General features: G+C 27.1%; 1 protein-coding gene across 6 annotated transcripts in view; it reads right to left on the bottom strand.

Moving 5' to 3' along the window:
- The window catches only part of LOC111040164 (acetylcholine receptor subunit alpha-like), a 177,806-nt gene that overhangs the window by 137,782 nt on the left and 25,445 nt on the right, over window positions 1–14,579 (bottom strand). For all 6 annotated transcript variants that reach the window (XM_022323934.1, XM_022323933.1, XM_022323935.1 and 3 more), the window contains exon 2: window positions 8,616–8,803. In XM_022323934.1, coding sequence (XP_022179626.1) covers window positions 8,616–8,801 — 186 coding nt within the window. In that variant the 5' untranslated portion in view covers window positions 8,802–8,803. The remainder of the gene's footprint in view (window positions 1–8,615; window positions 8,804–14,579) is intronic.

The raw sequence follows: 14,579 nt of genomic DNA, 5'->3' as shown, positions 1-14,579 counted from the left end.
CGAACCGAGGTTGTGTCCGGAGTGGAAAAGAATACGGTGTGAAAGTCTGAAGTTCTTAAGAAATTTATAAACTTATTATTATAGGTACAACCTGGGTTTATCATTTCAACCCACAAACAAAACAAGTACGCAGTAACCGCAGAACTTTTTACCGAGACAAAAAGTTCATCGCCAGAAATCGACGTTTAAAACTTCTGTTGATTGTGTTCCTCGATTTACGAGGTATGGAATATCAAGTATACGTCAGGTCATCCCGAAATTGCGATAAACGTAGCTGAGAACCATGCATTTGTTATTAAAAATCTCACGACATAATATATTCTGGGTGCTTGTGATCGGCAATTGAAAAGTTTTTAAGTTGAATCTTGTAGAATGATAAAGGCGGAACGCATGTCGAAACTAAAAAAAAAAATACTGAAATATATAGCACGATTTTTTACTCTTTGCTTGTCGTAATAGTTTTATGTTTAGCAGTTGCAAACATAATTCTTATGTAGACAATTAAATCCGTATAATGATTTTATACAACAATCATAGTATTATACAAGACCTTAAAAATCAAATTTTACATCTGCAAATTCCAAAAACTCTAATAACGTTGGGGCGAATAGCTCGTACATAGAATAAAGTATGAAAATACTCAATTAATTAATTACTTTTAGGACACGTTTAAAATTTTATAATTTAGTTTTTTACTATAGAATAATCAACTTTTTTAAGTTTACGCAATTGTATACAAGGTTGTTCACTTCAAATCATGCTCACAACCAGTTAACACTTACATGATGCATTTAATACGTTTATTTAAAGTAATAATTTTGATTTTTAGAATTTTTTAATTTTTAAATATTAAAAATGTTACACCTATATTAAGTAAACACCTATTTAGATTTATATACCGCTTAAGTGAGCGAATTTTGGGTTTGCAAATTTGTTATTTTTTAAAATGACAAAATGTTTTTTACAATTCTACGCATACCTATTTAAATATCTAGGCTAAATTGCATTATCCCCCAATTGCAACCAAAATATACGATTTATTTAAGACGAATTAGGTACACTTTCCTCATTGCACGTTGACCCTCACAACCAAACAGAGTCAATTCGATTTTAAAATTGTATACGCCAAAAATCTCCACTTCTGAGGATCTTTGTTGTTATCATTTTATAATAAAAGTATCAAATACTATAGACTGTTGGGCTTAGTAAATAAAAATTAATTATTCGTGCATTTATCACAGAAGCAAAAACAAAGTTCTAATTTGAGTCTTAGTTTTAGTTTTTAGTCCCTAATTTATACAGATTATAATACAATAGTATTCGCTTTTTACGACATATGATGATATGAGCAGAAAATCTTACTCTGCCTGTGTACCGGTTTTACAGTACATCAATTTATCACGATTTCCGTTGTTAAGGTTTCCCATATAGTGCATTGCTAAATTCATATAAATACTGTTTGCTGATGTGCATAAAACAATAGATTTATTACAACTAACCTGCAACTGCAGTGTCAAATTGCTTTATAATTTATGTGAATAACATTATTTATTTGATTATAATATCATCCTCGGTTAGTGTTTTATTATATTACATTCATTCGCACACAGTACTCTAGGATAATGCATATTATGATAGTAACTGGTAATCGTATAGGTATACACTAAAAATATCGAAAATTTAACTTCTTCGCGCTATAGGATTTAATTACTGTGCTCTTGGATCAGAATCGAAGTGATTTTTTTTTCGTTTAGGGTTTTTTTTTTTTTTTAATCGGGTAGAAGTTTAAGTGAGTGTCATGGTCACAAGGAAAAAAACGAATTTATCGTAGTCGTAACGAATAAAAAAAAAACTCCCTGGAACTCGTACTATTTATCGGCAATAATCGCGAACCACAAAAGAAAATACGAGTCGTGTAAAATAATCAATGTCCCGGAAAGTCGTAAAACCCCGTTTATAACCTCACGTAACAAAGTTTGGAACTGTTGTGTTCAAATGCGCGTGTATTGAGATCACATATATACTACAGGGCACTGTCAAGGGCTTTCTTGAGGGAGGCGACGAAGCCCCCCTGGCTCTTTTTTTACAAGTTAAGTTTTGTTTTATTCGTTCAAATTCAGTTGATATCTAAACTGAACGGGTAGGGTTGAATACTGTAACTTGATAATATATTATTGCATTATAAGAATATACGTACCACTGGCCACTATTGTTTTTATAAAATGTTATTTTTTCATTTGATGTACGTACAATATTTTTTAAATGTAAAAACACGCCATCCCTCTGATATTCTCAATATTGAAATCCAGAAAAAACTCAGTTACAGAATTCAAAATGTCCCACAATACCCTACTGCAGTCTCTAGTAGTTGGATCGCTCATCGTCCAACTTAATTCACTAACGCACACACATTTGTGTGTGTTGTTTAAATAATTATCAAAGACGAACATTGATGTTAATGGAATAAATAGTAAGTCTAAACTCTGAGTAGGTACATAGAAGTTACACATGTGTTTCACTGACTCTAACTTAATGAGTTACTTTTAGATTTTGAGAGGCGCGATGCATTTTTTATTTTACAAAAATGTTTTATTTTACATTTCGTCACCTTTTAGAGCAGTAAAATACTTGAATCTTCAACTTTGAAGTTTGTTTTTGAGATTTAACAAAATGAAGTAAGATTCCCAGTGTCTTTCCCATTTTACCTAGACTAAAACTGACTCCACGCTGCATCGTGATGACTCATAACGTGAACCTCGACTTCCAGAAAAAAATTACTTTTTTGATTTATGGTAGATTTTAAATTTGGTGATTCCAATGTTTGAGCTGATGTAGTTAAATAGGAAGGGGTAATTATTAGCTATCATAACAAATGAGTAAGATTTGATTATACTCTCGGGTACATGAAACAATAATATGATAATATTTTGGTATATGTACTGCTAACTAACCACTAAATTCAACCAATCACAGAGATGGTTCTTGTTTGTAAAATAAAATAAAAAAATACTTTCATTTATAATATTTATACCCATACTCGCCAGTTGTTCAAATCTTGTTGAAATAAAGATTTATATATATTTTAAACAGAAATATTTGAAAATTTAATATTAGAGAGTCAAATTTTAAGTCCAAAGTAAGTGCACAGGTTGCGTTTTATGGTAATCCTTATCGCTTCCAGTTCTATTGTTAATATGCTGATGATAAAATGATGATGCATAACACAAAAATCGAATCATGCGGAAATGTCTAAGAAAAAAGGTCAAAATGAACAATATTGTGATGCCAAACTAAGTATGGTCGAAGGTATGGTATGGTTAACACGTTTTTGCGTCTAATTAATTCGTATAGGTACTACAAGTATATTCTAGGTTTAAAGCTTCAATAAATAACAATCAAATGCAATAACTAATTTTATTTCTCGTGAGAAAATGTCAGTTTTCAATTTTTAATTAAGCCAAGTAAATTGTTTTCAATATATAATTTGAAGAAAAAAAATGAATGATCATTTATTTCAGCCATGTAAATTTATATAATATTTCAATTAAATATGATTACCATGCAATGCCAAATATTATTATTGTAATTCTAGCTAATGTTAGATTATAATATTTAAACCAAATCGGAATACGATTAGAGTATTGTTATTCAAATGAACACATTTGAATGTGTTGATGATCGCATTAATATAGCTATATTCTAAATATTGATTTTCAACATTAATTAAATATATATATTATTATCATGGTACAGTTACCATATTGAGATATTATATAGTGTACAAGCTTCGAGCCGTTATAAACAAGACTTTGCGTCTAATGTTAAGTTTACGATAAAATTTTAAACCATCATAAATCTAAAAATAAATATTAATCGTAATAACGTAGTGAAATTAATACATTCTGTTGTATTTAAAAACTTTTAAGATTTTACACGATTTTTCATGAATATTTTTACACTAATAAATATTTATAATTTCTTTAGATTATTAAAAAAGTTTTGTTAGAATTTTAAATTATAACTTTTATCGCAAATAATGCGACTTTGATAATAATATGTATTTTTATCATAATTAAGCATTTCAGTGTTTTACTAAATGTTGAAAAAATAATTTTTCATTTATGTAAAAACATATAACGCTAAATCGTATTACACCCTATGATATTCAAGATCGATATTTGAAATTTCGAACACATGAATTCCTTAAAAAACGTATTATTAATTGAATTTTCTATGACGATTTATGCATAATATAGTGGAGTTATAATTACTCTAATTTATATCTAAACATTTAATAGTAATATTTATAAAAAAAACCGACGTTCGAAATTCGATATTTTACTTCAACATTAATACAAACGTAATATGTTAATATTATTTAATGTATTCTGTTTCGTTACAAAAACAATTAAAGTTAGTTTTACCAACAAATAAATAAGTAAGAAAGGTCAAATTTTAGAATCACGTACTTGTCCTGTACCTATTTTTTCCTAGTATATTTATAGAATTATCTCATGCTTATTATGCAATATTACCTATTACTGTATTCTCCAAAATATTTCCCTCTCTAAACAAGCTATTGGTATCGTAATTTAAACAATTAACTGCATTTATGTTGTTATGTATAGTATTAATATCCAAGTAAACTTCTAAGAAATAATTCTATGAGTTCTAGGCTGACAGTGGTTTACGATCAACAATATAATATTTTCTAATACCGCCTATATTCACATTTAACCGTTACAAGCATATCATTTTGACTTTAGTAAATTCAATAAGCTTATTGTAATAACCATATAAATTTACTCACCTAAAGTTCCCTAGCATTATATATTACATACTAATTGGTATGTACTTATATTATGTAAATGGAGGTACAACATATAATTGAGTTTATAAAATTCTAATATTAGACAAGAAGAATATTTAAGAGGTACTGAATTACTAATTTATTTTTATACTACCTTATTTTTCAAATAATGACTTATAAGAAAGATAATTAAGTACCTAACAATTTTCTTAATAATGTACTTCATAAACTGCAGAAAACAATTGTAATGTAAATGTTAACAATGAAATTATAGGTTCCAATTAAAAAATAAAATATATATCGTTATATAGGTTAGATACCATTGTATAAGTATATATTATCACGAACTAAAATAAAAATACCGATGGCAATAACTTTTTCGAGACAAATTAAAATAAAACTTAAATATATTATCTTATTTTTTAAATATTTAAATGTTAACTACTTTAAGAGTCGATGAATTATTTTTTTTTTAAATATAACAGTTGTACAGTCTATGGAGTAATTGTTTTACAATGTTTGAATTTATAGAAATACTAGAATGTATATAAAATTAATTAAGTTAATTAAATAAAACAAAATTTATAATATTTCGGACAGGGGGTTTGTGGGAAGTTGCCATCCACCGATGGAACTTCTTAACACGTAAATGTGAATTATTTAAATGGAAAATATTGACTTATTTAATAATGATATTATTGGACAAAACTTTGATTATTTCCAGTTTTAAGAATGTATACAAATTAATACCCAATCGTAATATAATCGTAATCAGATACATTTCTTCTTGTATTAAAGATCTACAATAAAATAGTTTTTACGTTTTATTTGCAAAGAATAATAAATTACTTTTTACACAAGTTGGATTATTGAGTACCTACTCATCATTTCAAACCCAGAGGGGAACGGTGTATGCATTGGTTTTACAATGATGTATTTTTCAATTGTATTATATTATCTATCATCGAAGAATGATCTTTGAAACAAATAGACGACTTGTTTCAGTCTTATAATTCAGAATAACTGTAGGGATTTGTAACGATTGTACAACACATGCGTATTTAGATTGATATTTTCTGGACATTACCTATATAATATTATTTTAAAATTTAAATATTGAAGCACTTTTTGAGGTATTTACGTGGAAGCACTTCAAATATTACAATATTATAACTACTGTTTTTTTAGTATATATTTTTTGATAACATTTTTATAAATATCGGCTATGAACGACAGTAAATGAAATGTAAAAAGACCCAACCTAAGTTCTTACTGAAATTCACGTAGGTACATAGAAATTCAAATACATTTATACATAATTGAAGTTCAAATATCAATTTAACATTTTTCGTGTGATGTAATCGTAGGATCTTGGAGCTTATCGTCATTATGTTTATTATTAATTTGTAGACTCATTGAGGTTTTAAAAAATATTTATACTGATTTTTTAAGGCACTAATATCATGAATCTATGTACACCAAGCTATGATACGTTACGTTGGTATTATAAGTTGAAAATTATATTATGCTACGTTTTCGACAAAAAATAAGTTCAAAAAAATATTCATAATAATTTGAATTAATAACAGTTTATAACACGAACATTGAATTCAAATTTAAATATTAAGCACCTGTCACGTTACAGTAACTATGACAAGGTATATTTAAATTCTACTAAGTACTATACAGCAAAGCTAGTTCCTCGGTTGTAATAAAATGTACTACATTGTATACCTATAATACATAATACTCACATTTAAATTATACAGTTGTGTGATAAAACAATTTTTTTTTTTATTGAAATTTTGTAATTTACAATTAATCTCGACAATTAAGTGTACATACTATTGGTAATTATATAAGAAAAAGCAATTTATTTACATGATGATAGGCTAATAGACAGATAGTTGAATTGTTTTTCGTATGCATTGATTATTGAATTACATTTTGAACTTATCTATTACAGTGGCCCACTCAATAAAGCCTTACGCTGGACTCTTATTGTACAGCAGATCGGTTACATACTTTCCCCCTCTTCGTTTGTTAAATTGTCACTCAAACAATATAATATTTCATAATTCTCTGTGCTCGACGAATGATTGTGATAGGTAAAGGATGGGCCAATGGATGTAGGTACTAACAATAGAAGATGTTTAAAGTTTTCAATTTCCATATACTATATACTATATAGTTCCTGCCGCATATTAAAAGAGGTTTTCATTACTTTGAACCATAAAATATGTCGGGTAGTGCGTTTTACGAGCTCTTCTTTTACGAAAAAAAAAAATGTTACCACCTACCATAAAAAAGAAACAGAAAAAAAATCTATACAGCCCCCTTTTCCTACGTACTTCGTGTCCGATAAAAACCCACTGGAGAATACGCAACTATCCTTTTATTTCCTCCCCCCTAACACCAAATCCTGATCAAATTTGTCTATTTCTTTAGTTTCCAGCATCAACCACACTCGTGGTCCATTATTTATTGATCGTTTGAAAAGCTCCATAGACTTGCAGCATTTCCATTATCACTGAAAGCAATCGCCTGTCGAATTCTTCAAAAGGAGTATCGCACAACATAAGACAAGTAGAGTTTCTCTCATTATGCTCTGAATCGCATAAGCCAATATAACACCACAACCATATCAATGTCTAACAGTTCATTGTCGTAACTGAATCAAATGTGAACAAAATAAACGATCAACATGTGTAGCAATCATATCAAAGTTAAGTAATTCATAATTTTAATAACAATGTTTAATTATTATGATAAAATAAGTACACACATATATTTTTTAAGAAAGTGAAAATAATTCTATATTTTGACAAATATTTAATATTTTTTCATACCGTGGAATTTTATAAATTCGTTTTTTATGTCTCAAAAATTCATATTTTACAATATTTCGTCCGAAATTATTAATTTACTAGACGTCCTGTACTAACACTATATATATTATTATATTACATTTCATGCATAATAACTTACTTAATATAGGTACCAATAAATTGTACGTTATTTCTATTTTTAAATATTTTCATCATTATGAATCATATATTCTTTACATAAATTAAATATCGATACTGATAATAATGACATGAACTAGGCTAGGTACATACATATTAAATACACATTAAATGGTCTTAACTACTCGTTCATAATATTTAATAACCAATCATACAGACATATATTCATCTAGGATATTCTATTTTAAAAATATTATAAATTATTTATATTATTTAATTTGCAGTGATAGTAACAAAATTACGTTCTACTTTTTTAAACACAAATGTATAGTTAGCATGTTCTGATACTCATAATTGCTATAATAATGTATAAGTAACTACTTTTAAGTAAATATTTAAATTACAATTTTTGTATTTTTGTTTTGTCTTTACTTTTTACAAAATATATAAATTTAAGTGTCACATGTAGATGATTTATAGGTTGTTTTTGGTTGTATGCAAACCTTGTAGTTTTTTTTTACAAAAGTTTGGTAAAAAAAATGATTAAGTAATACTTTTTTTTATAGACCATTTTCTATTATTTATTTAATCTTTTTTCCTGCATAATAAATTTAATTTTGAGTTGAAAGATGCCAATAGATATTAAAGTTTGTGTATAATAAAAGGGAAATTTTAATTAATGAAAATAATAATGTTATTAATTACCTTAATAAAGTTGCTTAATTTACTAAAAAAAAAAAATAATAACGATAGTGAGTTTGTCAATCAATATTCACACTGACTTCGCTATAGTAAGAAAGCTGAATTTTCAAACATATAACATTATTTTAGTTACGTACCACATCGATGAGCTGCGACAGTTTTAGCTTTATAGACACACGGAGAACATCACTGGTGTTCACCACTGGTCTGACAAGCTTGTTATAACTCGACAAAAGATCGTCGTACAGCCGTTTTGCATCCGGATTCGCAGACACCATTAACCGGATGATCACAAGTCCGAGAAATGCAAATTTCGGCCACATATCTGTAAAGAAAAATACAATCACATATTTGGTTTACACCGACCGGAAGTTTATAACTTTTCTAGTATGTTATTCGTTGATCGCAGCATGCGAACATTTATTGGACACCATGTGGTGTATATATTATGCGGAAATATTGAATGCAGGTATTGAATAATTAATTACATGTTTCAATTCACAAACAATTTATATAAATTTATGTAAATTACAAACTTCAAACCATATAATTTATATTTTATACCAACACCGATATAGTGTCGCATAATATTATTTAACATTGTGTGGTTTAAATTAAATGTATTTATTTTATGTACATGACAACGTTAGAATATCGAAAAAATTTAATATAATTCGGTTATAAGGGAAAACTCTGGGGAAAACTCAATAAAATTGTGCATTTCATACATTTTTATCGTAGGTTTAAATTGAAAAATAGCGTTGTTTATACAAAAAATATTTATATATATATACGTATAGGTAGTTATACATAAATTGTGATTGTTAAACATCAAATTAAATTATAGTTATTGTTGAAAAATATGTTAATCTATAGAAACTCACACAGGTTTTTTGTTTCGATGTAACATTTTCAGCAACAAAAAAATTACAATACAATTTTAAAAATACAATGTAGGCACTTATCTCAACAACGTTTTACGGTATTTTATTTATTAGAGTAATAAATATTTTTAATTTTATAGTTTATAGTCTATGTAAAAAAAAAGTAAAACGTTTTTATATACATTTTTCTTTTAATTCTAACAGAAAAAAAAATTAATTTTGGTTCACCCAAAATATTTAATTTTAAACAATAAATTACATTGATTTCATAATTAATCAGCAACAATGACAAAATATTTTGAATCTATAGGTAATAGACAAAATTAATACGATGAAATGAATTACTTTATAATCAATTAGGTAGTGGTAATTCCTAGATTCTTGTAGATTTTTGTTGGTTAGGTATTATAAATGTATATCGTACTCTGTAGTATTATGAAAATTAATTAAATCTATTTCAATAATAAATGCATTAAATTAATTGTTATAGTATAATAACACAAAAAAATGATATAGTGAATATATTATAATACAGATAATAATAAATTATAATTTATTTTAAGTAGATTGAATAATTGATTATATTTATTTTTTCAGTATAAACAGTTTTTATCGATTAGACCGAATAATCCACAAATATTAAGATTTTTATAAGGTAGAGATCAAAAAGACTGTAGAGTATATTTTTTGATTTTTCAATAGTTTCACTTTGTGTAATAAAAACCTTAGCCATCGAATTTGTGTAACGTTTTTTATTTTATTTTATTTTATTTGTTGTACTTCATTTGAATTAAGCAATCTATACAAGTTATGTATAAAAAGATTAAGTATTAGAAATTATTATTTCTGCTAGAAGACATGGTGGAGAAGCAGCCGAGGGGGGGGGGGTACTAGGCATTGGATTGGTAAGATTCTTAGCTAGGATATTAGGATGGTCAAGAAGATGGTTGTGATAATAACGAGTGCAGGATTTGATAGCGGTATAATGGTGTTCATTTTTAGGTCTGAGTGAGAGTTTGATTTGACACATATAAAGGAGCTTTTGTTATTAAACGAAACATTTTATTTTGGGTTATTTGAATTTTGCTTATATATGATTTTTTTGCAAAACTCATACTTGAATGCAATCCGTACATTCAAATGGGCTTAAGGAGGGTTTTGTATAAGTTTAGTTTAGTGCGAAGAGTACGTTTTGATTTTGCGTTAAAGACAAATTTAAGGGCACGAAGACGAGATTTAAGTTTAATTTTGATGGTATGAGTATGATGGACCTATTTTAGTTTTTTGTCGAAATATATTCCGAGATATTTTGTGTAACATTCAAATTAAGGAAAATGTATGCACAACACTTAAAATATTATGTTATACAAGACTCATTGTTATGCAGGGTTATTCTCCTAACATGCTCGCCTTTTTTTCTTCAACAATGTCATTCATAATCTGATTTTTGGAATTAAATTGAAGGCAATAATATTTTAATTTTTTTTTGTTTTTTTTTGCCTACTACAAGAAGTGTTCTTTGGAGACATAAACTTATATTTTTCGAATGAGCACACTTCCCTTTCAATTTAAATTTACTTAGCAGATAATTTTTCTGAAATTGTTAACGTTTCAAAATCAAAATTTGAACTAATAGATTTTGACTTATCCAACTTTTTGCACTAAGAATAGTAGATCTACGACAATGGAAGATATTAGATGATAGTGATTAAAATATTTAAGTATATTAATCTATTAAAATTTTAATTTGTAAAAGTATGGTCAAAGTATAATAAACACTCGGTACAATAAAACAACTATTTTTAAGGACTATTATTCTTAGCATAAACATTTTAATAACTGCACAACTAGTCGTTAAGATTTTGAATTAGAAACCTACATCAACATTTTTATAATAGTAAAAAAGGGGTATTTTCATATGAAAAACAGAAATTTGTATCACCACAGGACACTAGGTACTCAAGTAGGTAGTAGGTACAGAAAATCTCAAGTATTTTTAAACCTGATATACCTTAGGTAGGTCTCTGAACTAAATCTCCGCAGCTATATAATTAAGTTGAAATCAATTTTATTCCATATTATGAACATGTTTCTGTATTTGTGTAGAACAGTACCATTAAATTACATATATTAATTTATTTTCTCTCATATTGATAAAATAGCAAAATTTCAGAACAATAATTGACAATATTGCTTTGTGTTTACAATATAAACAATCTTTAAATAACGCTGTGACGCTACATAACAATATGTAGGTACACGTAGAATAACAGAAAACTCTATAAACCAAGGCGGAATTAGTTGCGAGTTTTTTTTTTTTTTAATAATCCAGCAGTTTAAAGTTTTTAAAATGAAACATAAAAAAGTGAAATATTAGAGGACAGCGAGAGAGACAAGCTTTTTGGTTGCATGATGGGCTTTGTCGTTGGGAACAAAAGCTGCGCCGTACTCCTGAAAGCCTATTGTCTCTGTGGCTTCGAACATTTGTTAAAACCTTTTCGTTGACAAAAATGTCCCAGTTTCATCGTCTCCGTAATTAACTTTACTGGAATGCCCCTAGCTCACCGTTATGTAGTATCATTATTTTCTTCTCAGAAACATATAGCGATAGATTGCGACATCTGATGTCGTTTGAATGTTCGTGTTAGTTGGTTATTACTTAGTATCCAAAGTGAAAACTGAAAATTGTCTCGAGACACGATGTGATTTGAATACTTCACCAAAGGGCAAATTTCACAAGAGCTGTTTAAAAATGTATCTCACTGCATTACACTTACACACCTAGGTAAAGAACATTTATTTGAAAAAAGGTGTAACTGTACGAGTGCAATAATATGATAAGACTGGTAAAAACCACAGATAAAATTTAAATTAGTATATTTGGACAATGTTCATTGTTTATGGCGGTTATGTACTAAAATATGCATGACATTTGTTGTTCGTTATTATGAGTATAGTTAATCAAAAAAAGTGTAACATCATGTCATATTATTTTATTTTCAGTACGTAAATTAAAGACATAAACTGAATTACAACTATATACGTAGTATGTGCTTATAGGTATAAATATATAAACCGAAACCATAAATTACGAAATTATTATTGTCATAGGCACACAGTTCGTTATAACAATCGATCATGACTGTATTAGTCTATTTAGTTATAAACTTAAGTTTATACATGCACGTCTTGCGCGTCCATTATAATGACATGAAGCACTTATAATTTTTGTTTACATTTAATATAATTGTATTAACTGTATGTATTTATGGTAAACATAAATTATGCAAACCAAGTAAAATTTAATTGATAAGAAATAGAAAAAGTGTAAAACCTAATTTAGCTTTGACGGGTATAAACTAACTTGCAGAAGTTATCCAAAAGCATAATTCGTTAAGGTTAACTAGGAAAAAAACAGGTCAAGTCATTATATGTTGTACATGTTTACTAAAATTATATAATTAACTTAATATTTTAACTTGCAAAATTTGATATTTTAAAACATTCAAACTGGGTTCCGTTTTCGGACTTATTTTGTAATTTAGTTGTACTTCGTATAACAGGGTTTTAAGGCAAATATATAATATACAAGTTGTTGGCGCATTTTTCGTCGCATTCGTTTTTATATTACCTAGCTATATTCATTAATAATAATGATATAAGTTACCTAATAGATAGATAACTTTTGGCTAAATTTCTAAAAGACACAAAAACTAATGAACTCACGAAGACCTAATTTAAATTTGGTTTTTTTTTTCACAAATTGGTGAAAACTTTCTAGCTCATACATTGTATAACATATTATAATTAACTAAAAAATATCAATCAATCTGTACAAATATTGTCATTTGTATTACATTTAATACACCAAGACATGTTGTTTTTGAATTTAAAATATCGATATTGACTTTCAGAAATTTTTGGTTTGCGTAAGAGTTTTCACTAATTTTCCTTAAAGAAGAAGATAATTTCTTCTTATTATACCTCAAATATTCAACTGTATTATATTTCTAAATTCAAAAAGGTGGTGGCTATGAAACTTTTAGAGTTACAAAACAGCCATGAAGTGATTTCTAAAGAAATATATACATTCTACCTAAACCTTAACCCATACTCCACTCATTTTCTATATGGTACAAAATAAAGCCAAATAATTTGAAATCTTTACCAATTATTTGGTCCACTGAGTTAAGTACTTAGTTCAGAAAAATAAATTATACAAATATTCGTACGAAGATTTGAACATGTATTTTGCTTTCTTTTTGCTGAGTAATGTCGATGTCATACAAATTCACTAATACAATCTTTTAAATAGATATCCATTTTTTTAATAATATTGTTTCTTTACATTTTTCAAGAAAATTGGAGCTTCTGATAAAAGAAAAATAGATTCAATACCATTTAAATTCTATATTATATCCTTTCATATTTTTCTGTAATTTTTGTAGACTGTAAAGTACCTATAAATAAATACAAGTTAACGAGCTCGGCGAAAAACCTTCGTTTTTCATAAAACATTTTTTTGATGACCACATATTATAATAAAAATTATTATTGACGAGCAGTTCTGAAATCCTATATTCAAATTTAAAAAAAAAATTAAATCGGAAAAAATAATTTATTTAAATCTACAAAAGTAATAACAATAACTCATGAATGTGGTTTTACATTTCAGTTCTACTTTGTATTTATATCGATTACACTTTCTTGCATGTAAAATATTTGAAAAAAAAAACAAAACGTGTAAAAAATACAGTAATAAAGTTTGGAACAAAAGTTTTTAAAAAACATAAATAACCAATATGAAAACATATATCTCAATCAATCAAGGTTGTGAATATCCATATAAACATTTCGCATTTTGCACCACAAAAGTTTGCAAAAATGGAAAAATTCAAAGTATAAAATGAAAACAATAGTCAAAAACTAAAGTCAGATAAATTTTACAAAATATGTGTATAAATTAATATATTACGTAGACATGAAACCAAATTTCAAATACATTAGATGATAAGTATAGACACAAATGTAATAGATCTATTTAATTTTCCTCGAAACGAAAAGTTGAGCAAGTTGAATAGGTAGTCTATATATATATATTTACCATATTATTTTAAAGGTGTAATGCGATGTGTATTTGAGGTCCTATTCCGCTTAAAAGCAAATGTATGTAAAACGTAGTTTGTTTCTAAACACAAACATTAAATTTTTAATACC

The sequence above is a fragment of the Myzus persicae genome, unplaced genomic scaffold (genome assembly GCF_001856785.1).
Source record: "Myzus persicae strain clone G006 unplaced genomic scaffold, MPER_G0061.0, whole genome shotgun sequence".
Classification (NCBI taxonomy): Eukaryota; Metazoa; Arthropoda; class Insecta; order Hemiptera; family Aphididae; genus Myzus; species Myzus persicae.
This window is presented reverse-complemented; position numbering and strand designations above follow the sequence as displayed.